Source organism: Nomascus leucogenys, chromosome 21, assembly GCF_006542625.1.
Source record: "Nomascus leucogenys isolate Asia chromosome 21, Asia_NLE_v1, whole genome shotgun sequence".
Taxonomy (NCBI): Eukaryota; Metazoa; Chordata; class Mammalia; order Primates; family Hylobatidae; genus Nomascus; species Nomascus leucogenys.
The window spans coordinates 55,107,297-55,128,335 of record NC_044401.1 but is presented as its reverse complement, the minus strand read 5'-3'; the positions used below and the strand labels follow the sequence as shown (position 1 = coordinate 55,128,335).

At 46.3% G+C, this 21,039-nt stretch overlaps 1 protein-coding gene, 1 non-coding gene and 1 pseudogene across 3 annotated transcripts; all 3 read left to right on the top strand.

Moving 5' to 3' along the window:
* The first annotated feature begins 41 nt into the window (after positions 1 to 41).
* Positions 42 to 145, top strand: LOC115832211. The gene has a single exon (XR_004027646.1). It is a non-coding gene; the product is annotated as a small nucleolar RNA U13 (small nucleolar RNA).
* Positions 146 to 8,005: 7,860 nt separating this feature from the next.
* Positions 8,006 to 8,103, top strand: LOC115832212 (annotated as a pseudogene).
* Positions 8,104 to 8,815: 712 nt separating this feature from the next.
* Positions 8,816 to 20,672, top strand: VHL (von Hippel-Lindau tumor suppressor). 2 transcript variants are annotated; one of them, XM_030801645.1, is made up of 3 exons: positions 8,816 to 9,365; positions 13,780 to 13,902; positions 16,781 to 20,672. In XM_030801645.1, the coding sequence occupies exons 1-3, from the start codon at positions 9,026 to 9,028 to the stop codon at positions 16,957 to 16,959; spliced, it is 642 nt and encodes a 213-aa protein (XP_030657505.1). In that variant the 5' UTR covers positions 8,816 to 9,025; the 3' UTR covers positions 16,960 to 20,672. The 2 variants fall into 2 exon arrangements, with proteins under 2 accessions (XP_030657505.1, XP_012357660.1); XM_012502206.2 differs by lacking the exon at positions 13,780 to 13,902 and having other exon boundaries at positions 8,962 to 9,365.
* Positions 20,673 to 21,039: the final 367 nt, after the last annotated feature.

Below are 21,039 nucleotides of genomic sequence, written 5' to 3'. Positions count from 1 at the left end.
AAATAAAAAAATAAACAAGAATGGCAAACAAAATACAACAGATTTTTTCATAGTTCATAAGCATGATGAGTGGATTTTCATGTTCATGTGTGAGGTGTGCCTCCCTCAAACCTTGTTATGATGTCAACACATTGCCTATCTGATGTGAGAAGAAGTAAAAAAACAGTGAAAAGGCAGTTTACAGAATGGGAGAAAACATTTGCAAATCATACATCCAATAAGGAGTTAATATTCAAAATATATAAGGACCTCAATAGCAAGGAAACAATTTTAAAATGGGCAAAGGACCTAAGTAGACATTTCTCAACAGAAGACATTAAATGGCCAAAAGATAAGTGTTGGTGAGGATGTGGAGAAAATAGAACCCTCCCAGGCTCTTGGTGGGAATGTGTATTAGTACAGCCATTTGGCAAACAGTATGGAGGTTCCTGGCAAAACTAAAAATGGAATTACCATGTGATCCAACAATCTCACTTCTGGATATATATACATAGGAAATGAAAATCAGTATTTTGAAGAAATATCTGCACTCCCATGTTCATTGCAGCACTATTCACAATAGCCACACTATGGAATCAAGTGTCCATTGCCAGATGAATGGATAAAGAAAATGTGGGCCGGGCACGGTGGTTCACGCCTATAATCCCAGCACATTGGGAGGCCAAGATGGGCGGATCACCTGAGGTCAGGAATTTGAGACCAGCCGGGCCAACATGGCAAAACCCCATCTCTACTAAAAATACAAAATTAGCCGGGCGCAGTGGTGGGCGCCTGTAATCCCAGCTACTCTGGAGGCTGAGGCAGGAGAATTGCTTGAACCCAGGAGGTGGAGGTTGCAGTGAGCCGAGATCACGCCACTGCACTCCTCTTGGGAAACAAGAGCGAAACTCCATCTCAAAAAAAAAAAAAAAAAAAAAAAAAAAGAAAAGAAAAAAGAAAAATACTGCATGTTCTCACTTATATGTGGAATTTTTTTTTTTTTTCTGAGACAGAGACTCACTCTATCACCCAGGCTGAAGTGCAGTGGCGTGATCTTAGCTCACTGCCACCTCTGCCGTCTGGGTTCAAGCGATTCTTCTGCCTCAGCCTCCCGAGTAGCTGGGATTACAGGCGCCTGCCACAGCGCCTGGCTAATTTTTGTATTTTTAGTGGAGACGGGGTTTCACCATCTTGGTCAGGCTGGTCTTGAACTCCTGACCTTGTGATCCACCCGCCTCGGCCTCCCAAAGTGCTGGGATTACAGGTGTGAGCCACCACGCCCGGCTGGAATCTTTAAAATAAATTGGCCAGGTGCGGTGGCTCACACCTGTAATCCAATCACTTCGGGAGGCCAAGGTGGGCAGATTACCTGAGGTCAGGAGTTCAAGCCCAGCCTGACCAACATGAAGAAACCCTGTCTCTACTAAAAACACAAAATTAGCCAGGCGTGGTGGCACATGCCTATAATCCCAGCTACTCGGGAGGCTGAGGCAGGAGAATCGCTTAAACCTGGGAGGCGGAGGTTGCGGTGAGCCGAGATTGTGCCATTGCACTCCAGCCTGGGCAACAAGAGCGAAACTCCGTCTCAATCAATCAATCAATCAATCAATAAAATAAGTTGAACTCACAAAAACAGAGAGTAGAATGGTGGTTGCCAGGGCCAGGGGAGTTGAGATGAAACAGGGAGATATTGGTCAAAGGGTACAAGTCACCCTTTTGGTTGGGAGGAATATATTCTGGACATCTGTTATACAGCATGATGACTATAGTCAATAAATAATGTATATTTGAAAATTGCTAATAGCGTAGTTTTAAAATTTATTTTTATTTATTTTTATTTATTTTTAATAGGGTCTTGCTCTGTCACCCAGGCTGGAGTGCAGGGGTGTGATCTCTTTTCTTTTTCTTTTTCTTTTTCTTTTTTATTTTGAGAGGGAGTCTTGCGCTGTCACCCAGGCTGGAGTGCAGTGGTGCAATCTCGGCTCACTGCAAGCTCCGCCTCCCGGGTTCACGCCATTCTCCTGCCTCAGCCTCTCTGAGTAGCTGGGACTACAGGCGCCCGCCACCACGCCCGGCTAATTTTTTGTATTTTTAGTAGAGACTGGGTTTCACCGTGTTAGCCAGGATGGTCTCGATCTCCTGACCTCGTGATCCGCCCGCCTCGGCCTCCCAAAGTGCTGGACGCGATCTCGACTCACTGCAACCTCCGCCTCCTAGAGCAGGAGCACTGTCATCTTGGACAAACACCACCACTTTAAGTTCCAGCTCCCTTTGTAGCCTCATGCATTTCAAGGAAATCTCTTCTAACCACAAGCAGCCAGAAAGAGCACACAGTAAAACACAGATAAGACAGCTCTGGCACAGAGGGAAGTAGGGGGAAAGTCTCTTGGGTAACTGCCAAACTTCACCCTCATACGATGTGCCCCAGTAAAACAGTGGGCCTTAATAAGCACATTTCTTTCCCTCAGGTGCACCTAAGATAGGGAAGCTAAAAGCAGACTCAGGGGATATGCCTGCAGCTGCAGAAAGATGTACGGGAACAGACAAAACAACTCTCCCTCCCAGATAAGCACAACAAAGAGACACAGAAGCAGTCGAAGTCTCTGATAAACTCACCCACCCTGAATCCTTAAAAACTCTCTCTGTAAGATTGTGCAGCTTCTGAGCTAACTTGGTCAGAAGTCCCTCCCAGGTTTGAAATAAACCTGTTGACTGTCAAGCCACCCTTCATGTTTCTCTCCTTTTTCTTTAATTCTTACACTGGGTTCAAGCGATTCTCCTGCCTCAGCCCCCCAAGTAGCTGGGACTACGAGCACCCACCACCACACCTGGTTAATTTTTGTATTTTTAGTAGAGACAGGGTTTCACCATGTTGGCCAGGCTGGTCTCGAAATCCAGACCTCAGATGATCTGCCCACCTTGGCCTACCAAAGTGCTGGGATTACAGGCATGAGCCACCATGCCCAGCCAAGAGAGTAGATCTTAAATGTTCTCACCACAAAAAAACTGAGGTGATAGATATGTTAGCTTTATTTTTTTAATTTTTAATTTTTTTACAAAATAGAGATAGGGTCTCACTATGTTACCCAGGCTGGTCTTGAACTCTGGGCTCAAGCGATCCTCCCACCTGGGTCTCCCAAAGTGCTGGGATTAACAGACGTGAGCCACTGCACTTGGCCAGCTTGATTATTTTTTAATGGCAAACAAGCTCATGAAAAGATGCTCGGCCGGGCACGGTGGCTCACGCTTGTAATCCCAGCACTTTGGGAGGCCGAGGCGGGCGGATCATGAGGTCAGGAGATCAAGACCATGGTGAAACCCGGTCTCTACTAAAAATACAAAAAATTAGCCGGGCGTGGTGGCGGGCGCCTGTAGTCCCAGCTACTCGGAGAGGCTGAGGCAGGAGAATGGCGTGAACCCGGGAGGTGGAGCTTGCAGTGACGGAGATCCCACTCACTGCAGCTGGTGACAGAGCGAGACTCCGTCCAAAAAAAAGAAAAATCAACATGTAGTCAAAGAAGTAAAATTAAACCCAATAAAACCACAAATAATAAATGCTAAATTTTTTTTTTTTTAAGAACGAAACGCCAGGCCAGGCGGTGGCATGCCTGTAATCCCAGCACTTGGGAGTCCGAGGCAGCGGATCACGAGGTCAGGAGATGAGACCATCCTGGCTAACATGGTGAACCCATCCTAAAAATACAAAAAAATAGCTGGACGTGGTGGCGGGCACCTATAGTCTCAGCTACTTGGGAGGCTGAGGCAGGAGAATGGCATGAACCCGGGAGGCAAAGGTTGCAGTGAGCCAAGATTGTGCCACTGTACTCCAGCCTGGGCGGCAGAGCGAGACTCCGTCTCAAAAAAAAAAAAGAACAAAACCTCAAATCTGATAATACCAACTGTAGACAAGAACGTGAAGCAACTGGAACAGTCATACATTGCTGGTGAGAATGCAAAATGATACAACTGCTCTGGGTGAAACGGGTTAGCAATTTCTCATGAAGTTAAACATGTACTTACCGTTTGACCTAGCAATCTCCTAGGTGATTCTCACCCAAGAGAAACAAAACTTATGTTTGCAAGAAACCTGTATACAAATGTATATAGCAGCTTTATAATTGCTAAAAACTGGAAACAAACCAATAGCTTGCAGTTGGTAAGTAGATAGTGTGGAATACCCTTGGCAATAAAAATGAGTAAGTTGTTATATACTACAACTTGGATGAATCTCAAATGCATTATGCTAAGTGAAAAAAAGCCAAACTCAAAAGGCTACATATGATATGATTTTGTTGTGTGACATTCTGGAAAGGCAAAACTATAGGGACAGAAGACAGACAGATCAGTGGTTGCCAGGGATTAAAAGTGGGAGCAGGGTTTGACCATGAAGGAGTTTTGGGGATGACAAGATATTCTGTTTTTTTTTTTTTTTTTTTTTTTTTTTTGAGACAGAGTCTTGCTTTGTCGCCCAGGCTGGAGTGCAGTGGCACGATCTCAGCTCACTGTAAAAACTGGAAACAAAGGAAGTAAATATGACAACATGCTAATTACATGTAGTGAGATTATCAGTATTTGCTTTATTATTGTACTTGTATTTTTTAATTGGTCGACATACAAACAAGGCAAAATATATCCCCCTTAGAGAAAATTTAGAAAAGACAGAAAAGGAGATAGAAAAAGTCACCCGTTGTCTTATTTAATTTATTTATTTTTTTGAGACAGAGTCTCACTCTGTTCCCCAGGCTGGAGTGCAGTGGCGCCATCTCCACTCACTGCAAGCCCTGCCTCTCGGGTTCACGCCATTCTCCTGTCTCAGCCTCCTGAGTAGCTGGGACTACAGGCACCCGTCACCATGCCCGGCTAATTTTGTTTTTGTATTTTTAGTAGAGAGGGGTTTCACTGTGTTAGCCAGGATGGTCTTGATCTCCTGACCTTGTGATCCGCCTGCCTCGGCCTCACAAAGTGCTGGGATTACAGGCGTGAGCCACTGCGCCCGGCCCACCAATTGTCTTTAGACATTGTATTTTTTATTCTTTTTTACATGTCTTTTTGCCTAATGAAAAGTGTACTGTAAGAACAATTTTGCCTGTGGTTTTACTTAGTATATTCTAAACATGTTTCCTTTGCAACTTTTTTTTTTTTTTTGAGACAGTCTCGCTCTGTTACCCAGGCTAAAGTGCAGTGTCGCGATCACAGTTCACTGCAGCCTTGACCTTCCTGAGCTCAGGTGATCCTCCAGCCTCAGCCTCCTGAGCAGCTGGGACTACAGGTGCACCCATGCCCAGCTAATTTTTTGTAGAGACGGGATTTCATCATGTTGCCCAGACTAGTGTCGAACTCCTCAGCTCAAGTGATCCGCCCACCTTGGCCTCCCAAAGTGCTGGGATTACAGGCATGAGCCACCGTGCCTGGCCACCTCTTCCTCTTAAATGATCTTTGAAACATTATTTGCAATCTCAAAGCCTGCATTTATCTAAACAACTGGTTTCATTTTAGGGATGTAGGCATTTCTGTAATATTAAACTGTTATATTTCACCTCGCTAGCATGGGAGTACAACTGAGGGGATGTTTGCATGAATCTTGTGAATTATGATGGCTCTGAGCCATTGTAATTTGATTAACAGAAGTCCTACTTTGGGGTTTATTTTATTTTTATTATTTATTTATTTTTTGAGATGGAGTCTCACTTTGTTGCCCAGGCTGGAGTGCAATGGTGCTATCTGGGCTGACTGCAACCTCCGCCTCCGGGGTTTAAGTGATTCTCCTGCCTCAGCCTCCCGAGTAGCTGGGATTACAGGCGCGGGCCACCATGCTGGCTAATTTTTTGTATTTTTAGTAGAGATGGGATTTCACCATGTCGGCCAGGCTGGTTACGAACTCCTGACCTCAAGTGATCTGCTCACCTCGGCCTCCCAAAGTGCTGAGATTACAGGTGTGAGCCACCGCGTCTGGCCTACTTTGGAATTTTTCTCTACAATGTTTTCATGTTGTTAATGTAGCTGGGGTTCCAGCATCACTGCTGGTCACTTAATCCTGCTGGAGGCCACCAGGATACACCATCTCTGTGTAGTGAGCTGTCAAGGACAGCCCTAGGCGAAATTACTTAGGTTCATGGTGTCAGTGCTTTTGTGGAGATGTCGAACTCCTGAGGTTCACTCATACTGTCATTTTCTCCTAAGGCATCAGGTGATGAGCCTCTGTGATCCAGCATTTTGACTACCCTTTTCACATTTTTTTTTTTTTTTTTTGAGACACAGTCTGGCTCTGTTGCCCAGGCTGGAGTGCAGTGGCATGATCACGGCTCACTGCAGCCTCAACCTCCCAGGCTCAAGTGATCCTCCTGCTTCAGCCTCCTGAGTAGCTGGGACTACAGGTGCACGCCACTATGCCTGGCTAATTCTTTCAATTTTTTTTTTTTTTTTTTGAGACGGAGTCTTACTCTGTCGCCCAGGCTGGAGTGCAGTGGCGCAATCTCGGCTCACTGCAAGCTCCGCCTCCCGGGTTCATGCCATTCTCCTGCCTCAGCCTCTCTGAGTAGCTGGGACTACAGGTGCCCGCCACCACGCCCGGCTAATTTTTTGTATTTTTTAGTAGAGACGGGGTTTCACCGTGTTCTCGATCTCCTGACCTCGTGATTCGCCTGCCTCGGTCTCCCAAAGTGCTGGGATTACAAGCGTGAGCCACCGCGCCTGGCCTTAATTCTTTCATTTTTTATGGAGACAGGACCTTGCTATGTTGCCCAAGCTGGTTTCAAACTCCTGGACTCAAGCGATCCACCCGCCTCAGGCTCCCAAAGTCTCGGGATTACAGGGATATAGTGCCTGGCCTTCACATTCTTATATACCCTTCTGTTTTCTTAGCTGTGAAATGGAGATAATGACATAGCCTTAATTCATGTGGGATGCTTAGCACAGTGTCTGGCACTTGATAGATTTTTTCTTTCTACTTGAAATGTATTTTTGAGCTGGGCATGGTGGCTCACATCTGTAATCCCAGCACTTTGGAAAACCAAGGCAGGCAGATTACCTGAGGTGAGGAGTTCGAGACCAGCCTGGCAAACATGGTGAAACCCCGTCTCTACTAAAAGTACAAAAATTACCCAGGTGTGGTGGCACACACCTGTAATCCTAGCTACTCCAGAGGCTGAGGCATGATAATCGCTTGAACTCAGAAGATGGAGGTTGCAGTGAGCTGAGATCGAGCCACTGAACTCCAGCCTGGGTGATAAAGCGAGACTGTCTAAAAAAAAAATATTTTTAACTAATATAAAACTCTCTGAACCCTTCTTTTTCTGAGCTGCTTCTCCACTCGAGTCCATCCCACATCACTGAACATTTAATTACACAGAATTGTGTACCGTCTTCCTTGACCCCCAGATCTTTAGCCTTCTATAGTGCCCTGTCTCTTTTTGACGTACTAGTCACAGTTGCAATTTTTTTTTTTTTTTTTGAGACAGTCTCACTGTGTCACCCAGGCTGGAGTGCAGTAGCACAATCTCAGCTCACTGCAACCTCTGCCTCCCGGGTTCAAGCAATTCTCCTGCCTCAGCCTCCTAAGTAGCTGGGATTACATGCGCTCACCACCATGCTGGGCTAATTTTTGTATTTTTAGTAGAGACGGGGTTTCACCATGTTGGTCAGGCTGGTCTCGAACTCCTGACCTCGTGATCAGCCCACTTCGGCCTCCCAAAGTGCTGGGATTACAGGCGTGAGCCACTGCACCCGGCCATAGTTGCAATTTTATTTGTGTGATTGATTACCGTATGACCCTTTTATTGAAGTACAGTGAAGGCAGGAAACATGACCGGTTTTTACAATATTTTCAACACTTATCACCATAGGTGGTACATAGTAGGGCCTTAATAAATATTTGTAAAATGAACAAAGTTCATGAGCGTTTGTTTGTAGTTTTAATTGCCCTAAATATCTGATTTTCCAATTTCCACCAGAGTGCTCTGCACACAGTAGGTCTAATTATTTTTCCCTTTTTACTAATCACCCATGCCTTGTAAGAATTCAGTTAGTTGACTTTTTGTAGTTTATAAGCGTGATGATTGGGTGTTCCCGTGTGAGATGTGCCACCCTCGAACCTTGTTATGACATCGGCACATTGCGCGACTGACATGAAGAAAACAAAATTCAGTTAGTCCGCCAGGCACAGTGGCTAAGGCCTATAATCCCTGCACTTTGAGAGGCCAAGGCAGGAGGATCACTTGAACCCAGGAGTTCGAGACCACCCTAGGCAACATAGCGAGACTCCGTCTCAAACAACAAATCAAAATAATTAGTCGAGCATGGTGGTGCGCGCCTGTAGTACCAACTACTTGGGAGGCTGAGGCCACAGGATCGCTTGAGCCAGGGAGGTCAAGGCTGCAGTGAGCCAAGCTCGCGCCACTGCACTCCAGTCCGGGCGACAGAGTGAGACCCTGTCTCAAAAAAAATAAAATAAAAACCAAACCTGGCCGGGCGCGGTGGCTCACGCTTGTAATCCCAGCACTTTGGGAGGCCGAGGCGGGCGGATCACGAGGTCAGGAGATCGAGACCACGGTGAAACCCCGTCTCTACTAAAAAAAAATACAAAAAATTAGCCGGGCGTGGTGGTGGGCGCCTGTATTCCCAGCTACTCGGAGAGGCTGAGGCAGGAGAATGGCGTGAACCCGGGAGGCGGAGCTTGCAGTGAGCCGAGATTGCGCCACTGCACTCCAGCCTGGGCGACAGAGCGAGACTCCGTCTCAAAAAAAAAAAAAAAAAAAAACCAAACCTTAGAGGGGTGAAAAAAAAATTTATAGTGGAAATACAGTAACGAGTTGGCCTAGCCTCGCCTCCGTTCGGCCTCCGCCTCCGTTAGAACGGCTCCTGGTGCTGGAGGATCCTTTTGCGCACGCGCACAGCCTCCGACCAGCTATTTCCGCTAGCGGGTTCCATCCTCTACCGAGCGCGCGCGAAGACTATAGAGGTCGACTCGGGAGCGCGCACGCAGCTCCGCCCCGCGTCCGGCCCGCGAATCCCGCGGCGTCCGGCCCGGGTGGTCTGGGCCGCGGCGGGAATGCCCCGGAGGGCGGAGAACTGGGACGAGGCCGAAGTAGGCGCGGAGGAGGCAGGCGCCGAAGAGTACGGCCCTGAAGAAGACGGCGGGGAGGAGTTGGGCGCCGAGGAGTCCGGCCCGGAAGAGTCCGGCCCGGAGGAACTGGGCGCCGAGGAGGAGATGGAGGCCGGGCGGCCGCGGCCCGTGTTGCGCTCGGTGAACTCGCGCGAGCCCTCCCAGGTCATCTTCTGCAATCGCAGCCCGCGCGTGGTGCTGCCTGTATGGCTCAACTTCGACGGCGAGCCGCAGCCCTACCCAACGCTGCCGCCTGGCACGGGCCGCCGCATCCACAGCTACCGAGGTACTGGCCCGGCGCTTAGGCCTGACCCAGCAGGGACGATAGCACTGTCTGCTGAAGCCCCTCTACCGCCCCGGGGTCCATTTTGCAGACGGGGAACTGAGGCCCCTTGAGGCGGGACACATCCAGGGTGACGCTGTTCTCAAGCATCAGAGCATTCTTTTTTTTTTTTTTTTTTTTTCCCCCTGAGATGGAGTCTCGCTCTGTCGCCCAGGCTGGAGTGCAGTGGCGCGATCTCGACTCACTGCAGCCTCCGCCTCCCGGGTTCAAGCGATTCTCCTGCCTCAGCCTCCTGAGTAGCTGAGATTACAGGCGCGCGCCACAGCGCCCGGCTGATTTTTATATTTTTGGTAGAGACGGGGTTTCACCATGTTGGTCAGGCTGGTCTCGAACTACTGACCTCATGATCCGCCCGCCTCGGCCTCCCAAAGTGCTGGGATTACGGGCGTGAGCCTCCGCGCCCTGCCCAGAGCATTCTTTATAAGGCCGAATAGTTTGCATTTGAAGGTGGCTTCCCCCACGCCCCCCGCCCCACGTGTATTTTCCCCTAAAAGAAAAGCTCCATCCTTAACACCCCATCTGTTCAGTCCTGATGACTCCAGTGGGCCAGTTCTGCGTAGTCCCTGCCCTCATGGAGAACACATTCCTCCTGGGGAGACTGACAGATGCATAAACAGACAGGAACAAGCCAGGGTCATGTTGGTGCGGGAAGAGCTGAGCCACGAGCGTGTGTGGCGTGGGAGCTTGACCGACCTACCTGCCTGCTGGGAGATGGAGGGGTTGCAGTTGTGTGGTTTCAGTTAAGGAGCACTTCCCAGAGAAGGAAGGGAGCTGGATGGAGTAGGAGCTAGCCAGCCCTAGGTAAGAGGTTCTAGACATGTGTGCGTTGAGACCTGGAGTCTTGGGAGAGGACGCTCAAAAGGTGATTTTACCCCTAGGAATATGGGGGCATTGAAAAAAATTTTTTTTTTTTTGAGATGGGAGTCTTGCTCTCCAAACTGGAGTGTAGTGGCCCAAGCTAGAATGCAGTGGTGCGATTGTGGCTCATTGCAACATCCACCACCTGGGGTCAAGTGGTGCTCTTGCCTCAGCCTCCCGAGGAGCGGGGATTACAGGTGTGTGCCACCACGCCTGGCTAATTTTTTTTTGGTACAGACGGGGGTTTCGTCATTTTGGCCAGGCTGGTCTCGAACTCCTGACCTCAGATCCACCCGCCTTGGCCTCCCAAAGTGCTGAGATTACAGGTGTGAGCCACTGCGCCCAGCCCTTTGAAAGTATATATATATATGTATATATATATATGTGTATATATATGTGTATATATATATATGTATATATATTTTGTTGTTGTTGTCATTGTTGTTGAGGTGGAGTCTGGATCTGTCCCAGATTGGAGTGCTGTTGAGCAATCTTGGCTCACTGCAACCTCCGACTCCCTGGTTCAAGCAATTCTCCTGCCTCAGCCTCCCGAGTAGCTGGGATTACAGGCACGCACTACCATGCCCAGCTAATTTTTGTATTCTTAGTAGAGACAGAGTTTCACCATGTTGGCCAGGATGGTCTCCATCTCCTGAGCTCGTGATCTGCCTGCTTCGGCCTCCCAAAGTGCTGGGATTACAGGCGTGAGCCACCACGCCTGGCCGAAAGTTTTTAAGCAGGGACATGACGTTGTCAGATTTACATACTGAAAAGCTCACCCAGGTTGCCAAGTGGTTTGGAAGGGAAAGACTGCTGTCGAGGAAGCAGTTAGGTAGTTGTGAAAACCCAGGTGAGGAATAACTAGGCCTTACCTAAGGTGCAGGCAGTAATCTTCCCATGGCCTTTAAGCAAAAAAGTAGTCCTAGTGTCACTTAATCTTTTCAAAGGATTTTTGCAAGGATCCTGATAGATCTTTTCTTTCTGGAGGGTGGTATACTTAATACACTTTTACACCAGACTTCTAATGTTACATGAAGAACACAATATTTCCAGGGATCAACATTTCCATAGGCTCCTATTTTATATAGGAAATTGTATGAATTTTGTATTTTACTCCTATTTTATATAGGAAATTGTATGAGTTTTGCATTTTACTCCAAAATTTTTCTGTGCCCGATTTAATATAAAAATTTATTGAGACTGGGTGCAGCGGCTCATGCCTGTGATCTCAGCACTTTGGGAGGCTGAGGCAGGAGGATTTCTTGAGCCCAGGAGCTGGAGACCAGCCTGTGCAACAGTGAGACCCTGTCTGTATTAAAAAAAAAAAAAATTCTTGAAAAATTAGCAGGGCACATTCCTGCCTTTAGTCCCAGCTACTTGGGAAGCTGAGGCAGGAAGATCACCTGAGCCCAGAGTTGGAGGCTACAGTGAACTATGATGGTGCCTCTGAATAGTTACCGTACTCTAGTCTGGTAACATAGCAAGACCCTGTCTCTGTATCTTGTCTTTTTTTTTTTTTTTTTGAGACAGGGTGTCCTGCTGTTGCCCAGGCTGGAGTGTGGAGGCTGGAGTTTGGTGGCATGATCACGGCTCATTGCACCCTTAACACAGGCTCAAGCAGTCCTCCCAGAGCTTCAGCTTCCCAAAGTAGCTGGGACTATAGGCATGCTCCACTATGTCTGGCTAATTTCTTTTTTTATTTTTATTTTTAGTAGAGATCAGGTCTTGCTATGTTGCCCAGGCTGAGACCTCATCTCTTTTTTATTTTTTTAAATTTTTTATTATACGTTAAGTTGTAGGGTACATGTGCACAACGTGCAGGTTTGTTACATATGTATACATGTGCCATGTTGGTGTGCTGCACCCATAGAGACCTCATCTCTTAAAAAAAGAAAATTACTTTTGAAGGTACTTAATGCACTGAATTGTACATTTAAAAATGGTTAAAATGGTAAATGTTTGAGGCAGGTGGATCCACCTGAGGTCAGGAGTTCAAGACTAGTCTGACCAATATGGTGGAACCCTGTCTCTACTAAAAATACAAAAGTTAGCTGCGCGTGGTGGCATGCGCCTGTTTAGTCCCAGCTACTTGGGAGGCTGAGGCAGGAGAATTGCTTGAACCTGGGAGGCGGAGGTGGCAGTGAGCCAAGATTGCGCCACTACACTCCAGCCTGGGCAACAGAGCAAGACTCTGTCTCTAAATAAATAAATAAAATGGTAACTTTCATGTATATTTTACCAAAATTTAAAAAATTACCAGTTTACATTTCTTAAAATTTCCCACCAAATCTGTAAGTAAATTTATGCCCTGAGGAACAAGTGCTATATTTATTCTGAGACAACCTCCTCCTTCCTTAAACAGAATCTTAGGGCTGGAGGCTTGCTTCCTGCCCTCTTTTGTATGTGATATATGTATTTTGAAAATTCTGGGCCGGGCACAGTGGCTCACTCCTATAATCCCAGCACTTTGGGAGGCCGAGGTGGGCGGATCACAAGGTCAGGAGATCGAGACCATCCTGGCTAACACAGTGAAACCCTGTCTCTACTGAAAATACAAAAAATTAGCCAGGCGTGGTGGTGGGCACCTGTGGTCCCAGCTACTTGGGAGGCTGAGGCAGGAGAATGGCATGAAGCCGGGAGGCGGAGCTTGCAGTGAGCTGAGATCGTCAGCTCTCAGCTTCTTTGAGACTGCGTCTCAAAAAAAAAAAAAAAAAGAAAAGAAAATTCTGGTATAATTTACATACAGTAAAATGCACAGATCTTAGGGTTTGATGAATTTTCTCTCGACGTGTTTTTGCACTTCCTTGTTTTTGAGAAGCACTGATTTGAGGAGTCAGTGGCTTTCTCTCTTTAATTTTCAGGGTTTGCTGTGATTTGCAATCACGTACTCGACCTAGGCTTCCCTTTTCCACCATGGTAGCAGAAAGGGCATGGGATTTAGAGCTACAAGTATGTGCTCTTTGCTTATTGTCTTATACCTTGAGCATGTCACTTCCCCTCTCAGACCTGTTTTCACATCTGTAAATGGATCTGTTGTGAGGACTGACTGAGATAATGTTACTAGAAGGGCTTTGTATGATATTTAAGCAGAATGAGAGGTAAGCTTTTTGTGTAGGTCAGGGGAAATGGAGAAAATAGGTGCCCTGACTCAGACCAGTCTGGCTGTTTTTTTTTTTGGAGATGGAGTCTTGCTCTGTTGCCCAGGCTGGAGTGCAGTGGCTCGATCTCGGCTCACTGCAAGCTCCGCCTCCCGGGTTCACGCAATTCTCCTGCCTCAGTCTACCGAGTAGCTAGGACTACAGGTGCTCGCCACCACACCCGGCTAATTTTTTTGTATTTTTAGTAGAGACGAGGTTTCACCGCGTTAGCCAGGACGATCTCGATCTCCTGACCTCATGATCTGCCCGCCTCGGCCTCCCAAAGTGCTGGGATTACAGGCGTGAGCCACCGCGCCCGGCCACCAGTGTGGCTCTTTAACAACCTTTGCTTGTCCTGATAGGTCACCTTTGGCTCTTCAGAGATGCAGGGACACACGATGGGCTTCTGGTTAACCAAACTGAATTATTTGTGCCATCTCTCAATGTTGACGGACAGCCTATTTTTGCCAATATCACACTGCCAGGTACTGATGTTTTACTTTTTAAAAAGATAAGGTTGTTTGTTGTAGTAAGTACAGGATAGGCCACTTGAAAAATTAAGCCCAGTCCTCAATTTTTGCCTGATAGCAGACAAGGTATCCAATCTTTTTGTATCCTATTCTCTACCATAAATAAAATGGAAGTGATGTATTTGTATGTTCTGTGTTAAAGATGTTAATGGTGTCTCAAAAGCACTTTGGGCTCTTAAGAGACAAGCGAAATTAAAGTACCGTATCATAGGTTAGTTTTGTAGAATTGTAGAATTATGAATGCCTTTTGTTTCCCTGGCCGAATTGTGCCTTGGAGTTCCAGGAGAACAATGTGTAGAGCATGAGATATTTTGGCTTATTTGTTGTTGACTTCTAATGTTTTTTTATTTTTTTGAGACAGAATCTCGCTGTGTTGGCTAGGCTGGAGTGCAGTGGTGCAATCTCGGCTCACTGCAACCTCCGCCTACTGGGTTCCAGTGATTCTCCTGTCTCCCGAGTAGCTGGGACTACAGGCGTGTGCCACCCACTCCACTAATTTTTTGTATTTTTAGTAGAGACGGGGTTTCACCGTGTTAGCCAGGATGGTCTCCATCTCCTGACCTCATGATCTGCCCGCCTCAGCCTCCCAAAGTGCTGGGATTACAGGTGTCAGCCACAGCACCTGGCCTATGTATTTTTAATTTAACACAATCAAGCTCACAGTGCCAGTCAGAGGTGTTTTTTTTTTTAATTTTTATTTTTAGAGAGTCTCACAGTGTCATCCAGGCTGGAGTGCAGTGGTGTGATTTCAGCTCACTGCAACCTCTGCATCCCGGGTTCACGTGATTCTCCTGCCTCAGCCTCCTGGGTAGCTGGGGTTATAGGTGCCTGTCACCACACCTGGCTAATTTTTGTATTTTTAGTAGAGACGAGGTTTCACCATGTTGGCCAGGCTGATCTTGAACTTCTGACCTCAGGTGATCCACCCACCTCAGCCTCCCAAAGTGCTGGGATTACAGACGTGAGCCACCGCGTCCAGCCTGGTTTTTTTTTTTTTTTTTTAATCATTGAAGATTGGTATAATACTTCGCTATTTGTTTGAAGCTCAAATGATTTTATCAGGGTAAACCCTGATAAACTGATGTTCCTGTGGGTAAAAAAAAAACTCATTGAAGACCAGCAATGTGTGGTGGCTCATGCCTCTAATCATGCCTGAAATCATGCCTGTAATTCCAGCACTTAGGGAGGCTGTGGCCGAAGGGTCACTTGAGACCAGGAGTTCTTAACCAGCCTGGACAACAGAGTGAGACCCCAGCCTGGAATGGACAACAGAGTGAGACCCCAGCTCCACAAAAAAAATTTTTAATTACCTGGGCATCTTAGCGTATGCCTGTAGTCACAGCTGTTTGGGAGGCTGAGGTGAGAGGATCCCTTGAGCCCAGAAGTTTGAGGCTGCAGTGAGCCATGGTCACACCACTGCACTCCAGCCCAGGTGACAGAGTGAGACCCTGTCTCAAAAAAAGAAAAAAAAACAAACTCCCCAAATACATGGGTTTCATAGGACTCAAACTAATATGTGTGTATAGATCCTGCTTTAAGGAAGTAGATATATAAAAATGAGCATTGCTGAGTTAAATTTGGTAAATTTGCCTTATAGAATACCCTTAAAGAGTACGTTTCCAGTGAGTGTAAAATAGGAATTGGGATACCCAATTCAGTTGTACTAGATTTTCTAAGTACACATTGTTTAGGTTATGTGTTTTGTGACTACCACCCCAAAACTAATAACCACCCTTTTTTTTTTTTTTTTTTGAGACACAGTCTCACTGTGTCACCCAGGCTGGAGTGCAGTGGCGTGTGATCTTGGCTCACTGCAACCTCTGCCTCGGGTTCAAGCAATTCTCCTGCTTCAGCAGCTGGGACTACAGGTGTGCACCACCAAGCCTGGCTAATTTTTTGCATTTTAGTGGAGACGGGGGTTTCACCATGTTGACCAGGCTGATCTTGAACTCTTGAGCTCAGGCAGTCTGCCTGCCTCAGCTTCCTAAAGTGCTAGGATTACAGGCGTGAGCCACCGCACCCAGCTCACCATTTTATTTGTTCATAATTCTGTAGTCCAGGCTGGGCTCAGCTAGGCAGTTACTCTGCTGGTGGTAGCCATTGGTGTGGCTGCCTTTTGCTGGCAGCTGGAGGCTGGGCCTGTCCCTCTTTTTTTTTTTCTCTTTTTTGTTTTTTTCGAGATGGGGTCTCACTCTGTCACCCACGTTGGAGTGCAGTGGCATGATCTTAGGTCACTGCAACCTCTGCCTCCAGGGCTCAAATGATCCTCCCACCTCAGCCTCCGCAGTCGCTGGGACCACAGGCATGTGCCACCATGCCCGGCTAATTTTTTGTATATTTTGTAGAGACGGGGTTTCACCATGTTGCCAGGCTGGTCTCGAACTCGTGAGCTCAGGCGATCTACTCACGTCGGCCTCCTAAAGTGTTGAGATCACAGGCATGAACCACCATGCCTGGCCAGGGCCTGTTCCTCTTTATGTGGTCTCTCTAGCAGGGTAGCTCAGGGCTTTCAAAAGTATAAAAGCAGGTTGACAGGCCTTTTTAAGGCTTCGGCCCAGAATTGCCAGTGTCGCTTCATCCACATTCAGTTAGTTAAAGCAATCACAAGCCTAGCCCATTTCAAGGCGAAATTACTAAACAGAGGCATGAACACCATGAGGTGTCCATAGGGGGCCATCAGCATAACACACTGCCACATACACGCACTCACTTTTTTTCTTTAACCTAAAATGAGATCCATCAGTAGTAAAAGTAGTTGTTGGCAAAGCCTCTTGTTCATTTCTTGTACTGAGACCCTAGTCTGCCACTGAGGATTTGGTTTTTGCCCTTCCAGTGTATACTCTGAAAGAGCGATGCCTCCAGGTTGTCCGGAGCCTAGTCAAGCCTGAGAATTACAGGAGACTGGACATCGTCAGGTCACTCTACGAAGATCTGGAAGACCATCCAAATGTGCAGAAAGACCTGGAGCGGCTGACGCAGGAGCACATTGCACATCAACGGATGGGAGATTGAAGATTTCTGTTGAAACTTACACTCTTTCATCTCAGCTTTTGATTGTACTGATGAGTCTTGATCTAGATACAGGACTGGTTCCTTCCTCAGTTTCAGTGTCTCATTCTCAGAGTAAAATAGGCACCATTGCTTAAAAGAAAGTTAACTGACATACTAGGCATTGCGGTGTTTAGGGGCAAACATCACAAAATGTAATTTAATGCCTGCCCATTAGAGAAGTATTTATCAGGAGAAGGTGGTGGCATTTTTGCTTCCTAGTAAGTCAGGACAGCTTGTATGTAAGGAGGTTTGTATAAGTAATTCAGTGGCAATTGCAGCATATCGTTTAATTTTAAGAAGGCATTGACATCTGCTTTTAATGGATATATAATACATCCATTCTACATCCGTAGTGGTTTGTGACTTGTCTGCCTCCTGCTTTGGGAAGACTGAGGCATCCTTGAGGCAGGGACAAGTCTTTCTCCTCTTTGAGACCCCAGTGCCTGCACATCATGAGCCTTCAGTCAGGGTTTGTCAGAGGAACAAACCAGGGGACGCTTTGTTAGAAAGTGCTTAGAGGTTCTGCCTCTATTTTTATTGGGGTGTGGGAGAGGGGACCTTAAAATGTGTACAGTGAACAAATGTCTTAAAGGGAATCATTTTTATAGGAAGCACTTTTTATAATTTTCTAAGTTGTGCACTTTTCTCGGTCCACTCTTGTTGAAGTGCTGTTTTATTACTGTTTCTAAACTAGGATTGACTTTCTACAGTTGTGATAATAGCATTTTTGTAACTTGACATCTGCACAGAAAATAGGAGAAAATCTGCATGTTTGATTATAGTATTAATGGGCAAATAAGTTTTTGCTAAATGTGAGTATTTCTGTTCCCTTCTGTAAATATGTGACATTCCTGATTGATTTGGGCTTTTTTGTTGTTGTTGTTTTGTTTTTTTGAGATGGAGTCTCGCTCTTGTCACCGGGGCTGGAGTGCAGTGGCACCATCTTGGCTCACTGCAACCTCTGCCTCCTGGGTTCACGCGATTCTCCTGCCTTAGCCTCCTGAGTAGCTGGGATTACAGGCGTCCGCCACCACGCTGGCTAATTTTTGTACTTTTAGTAGAGACAGTGTTTCGCCATGTTGGCCAGGCTAGTTTCAAACTCCTGACTTCAAGTGATCTGCCCACCTCAGCCTCCCAAAATGCTGGGATTACAGGCGTGTGGGCCACCGCGCCTGGCTGATTCAGCATTTTTCATCAGGCAGGACCAGGTGGCACTTCCACCTCCAATCTCTGGTCCTACCAGTGGATTCATGGAGTAGCCTGGAATGCTTCATAGTTTTCTAAATGTACAAATTCTTATAGGCTAGACTTAAATTCATTAACTCAAATTCAATACTTCTATCAGACTCAATTTTTTGTAACTAATAGCTTTTTTTTCCCATTTTTATTCTACTCCTTCCCTAATAGCTTTTTAAAAAATCTCCCCAGTAGAGAAACATTTGGAAAAGACAGAAAACTAAAAAGGAAGAAAAAAGATCCCTATTAGATACACTTCTTAAATACAACCACATTAACGTTTTGAGCTATTTCCTTTCAGCCTTTTTAGGGCATATTTTGGTTGGTTTTTGCACAGTTGAGATTGTACTGTTTATACAGTTTTATACCCTACTTTTTCATTTAACTTTATAACTTAAATATTGCTCTATGTTATTATAAGCTTTTCACAAACATTAGTATAGTCTTCCTTTTATAATTAATGTTTGAGGGTATTTCTTGGCATGCATCTTAATTCCTTATCCTAGCCTTTGGGCACAATTCCTATGCTCAAAAATGAGAGTGATGGCTGGCATGGTGGCTCCTGCCTGTAATCCCAGTACTTTGGGTAGCCAAGGTCAGAGGATTGCTTGAGCCCAGAACTTCAAGATGAGCCTGGGCTCATAGTGAGAACCCATCTATACAAAAAATTTTTAAAAATTAGCATGGCGGCACACATCTGTAATCCTAGCTACTTGGCAAGCTGAGGTGAGAAGATCATTGGAGTTTAGGAATTGGAGGCTGCAGTGAGCCATGAGTACGCCACTGCACTCCAGCCTGGGGGACAGAGCAAGACTCTGCCTCAAAAAAAAAAAAAAAAAAAAAAATCAGGCTGGGCATGGTGGCTCACGCCTGTAATCCCAGCACTTTGGGAGGTCAAGGTGGGGCGATCTCCTGAGGTCAGGAGTTCAAGACCAGCCTGGCCAACATGGTGAAACCCTGTTTCTACTAAAAGTACAAGAATTAGCCGGGTATGGTGGCTCACGCCTGTAATCCCAGCTACTCAGGAGGCTGAGGCAGGAGAATCGCTTGAACCCAGGTGGCGAAGGTTGCAGTGAGCTGATATCACACCACTGCACTCCAGCCTGGGTGACAGAGCGATACTTTTGTCTCAAAAAAAAAGAAAAAATTCAAATCAGAGTGAAGTGAAGGAGACACTCCACAGTTTTCCTTCTACTCCAAATTTCAACTGATTTTAGCTCCTTCTTTCAACATTCAACAAATAGTCCTTTTTTTTTTTTTTTTTTTTTTTTTTTTTTTGAGATGGAGTCTCGCTGTGTTGCCCAGGCTGGAGTGCAGTGGTGTGATCTCTGCTCACTACAAGCTCCGCCTCCCGAGTTCAAGTGATTCTCCTGGCTCACCCTCCTGAGTAGCTGGGATTACAGGCACCTGCCACCATGCCTGGCTGATTTTGTATTTTTAGTGGAGACGGGGTTTCACCATGTTGTCCAGGATGGTCTTGATCTCCTGACCTCATGATCCACCCACTGCAGCCTCCCAAAGTGCTGGGATTACAGGTGTGAGCCACCACGTCCAGCCGGCTTTATTTTTTTTTTAAGCTGTCTTTGTGTCAGAATGATAGTTCATGTTCCTCTTGTTAAAACGTGCAGGCCGAGCATGGTGGCTCATGCCACCTCCCAGCATTTTGGGAGGCCGAGGCGGATGGATCACCTGAGGTCAGGAGTTCAAGACCAGCCTGGCTAACATGGTGAAACCTCATCTCCACTTAAAATACAAAAATTGCCAGCCGCGGTGGCTCACGCCTGTAATCCCAGCACTTTGGGAGGCCTAGGCGGGTGGTTCACGAGGTCAGGAAATTGAGACCATCCTGGCTAACATGGGTGAAACCCCATCTCTATTTAAAAATAGAAAAAATTAGGCAGGCATGGTGGTGAGCGCCTGTAGTCCCAGCTACTCGAGAGCCTGAGGCAGGAGAATGGCATGAACCCGGAAGGCGGAGCTTGCAGTGAGCTGAAATGGTGCCATTGCACTCTAGCTTGGGCGACAGAGTGAGACACCGTCTCAAAAAAAACCAAAAAACAAAAATTATCCAGGCATGGCAGTGGGCGCCTGTAATCCCAGCTACTCGGGAGGCTGAGGCAGGCGAATCTCTTGAACCCGGGAGGCGGAGGTTGCAGTGAGCCAAGATCACACCATTGCACTCCAGCCTGGGCAACAAGAGTGAAATTCCATCTCAAAAAAAAAACCAAAAAACAAAAAAAACCATGCAGTTTGAGTACTGTGTTTTTGGTGTTGTCCAAGCAAAATTGAAAACCTGTAGCATGAATAATGTTTGTTTTTCATTTCGAGTCTTGTGAATGTATTAAATATATCACTCTTAAGAGACTGTGAAGTTCCTATTTTAAGTTTTTTTTTTTTTTTAAGCTGTTCTTTAATACATTAAATGGTGCTGAGTAAAGGAAATAGGCAGGGTGTGTTGTGTGGTGTTTTAACCAGGCACTTCTTCTCTCAGAGTTTTGAAACCTGTTTACATAAAGGCCTAGGATGGGAAGGAGATCCAAACATAAGCCACCAGCCTCATTCCAAGTCTCTTCTCTTTCCAACCCTGGATTTTTTTTTTTTTTTATTTAACATTGTTTCTTTTAGCTTTATTTTTCCTTATGAAAGAAATATATCACTATAAAAAATTAAACACTACAGAAAAATATTAAGAAGAAAAACATTCACATGGGAAACAAAGTTTTTTCCCATGAAAACAGAACCCAAAAAGGTAAGTGGTTAATATTTCACCAGCAATTAATTATGTTGAGAATAAGGCCAGGCGAG

What these genes read in the sequence shown, in the direction of transcription:
- VHL (XM_030801645.1), top strand. Translation starts at nt 9,026, where the DNA reads ATGCCCCGGAGGGCGGAGAACTGGGACGAGGCCGAAGTAGGCGCGGAG. An exon ending in CCGCATCCACAGCTACCGAG is followed by an intron (nt 9,366 to 13,779) that starts GTACTGGCCCGG and finishes TTGTCCTGATAG; the next exon opens with GTCACCTTTGGCTCTTCAGA. An exon ending in TGCCAATATCACACTGCCAG is followed by an intron (nt 13,903 to 16,780) that starts GTACTGATGTTT and finishes TTGCCCTTCCAG; the next exon opens with TGTATACTCTGAAAGAGCGA.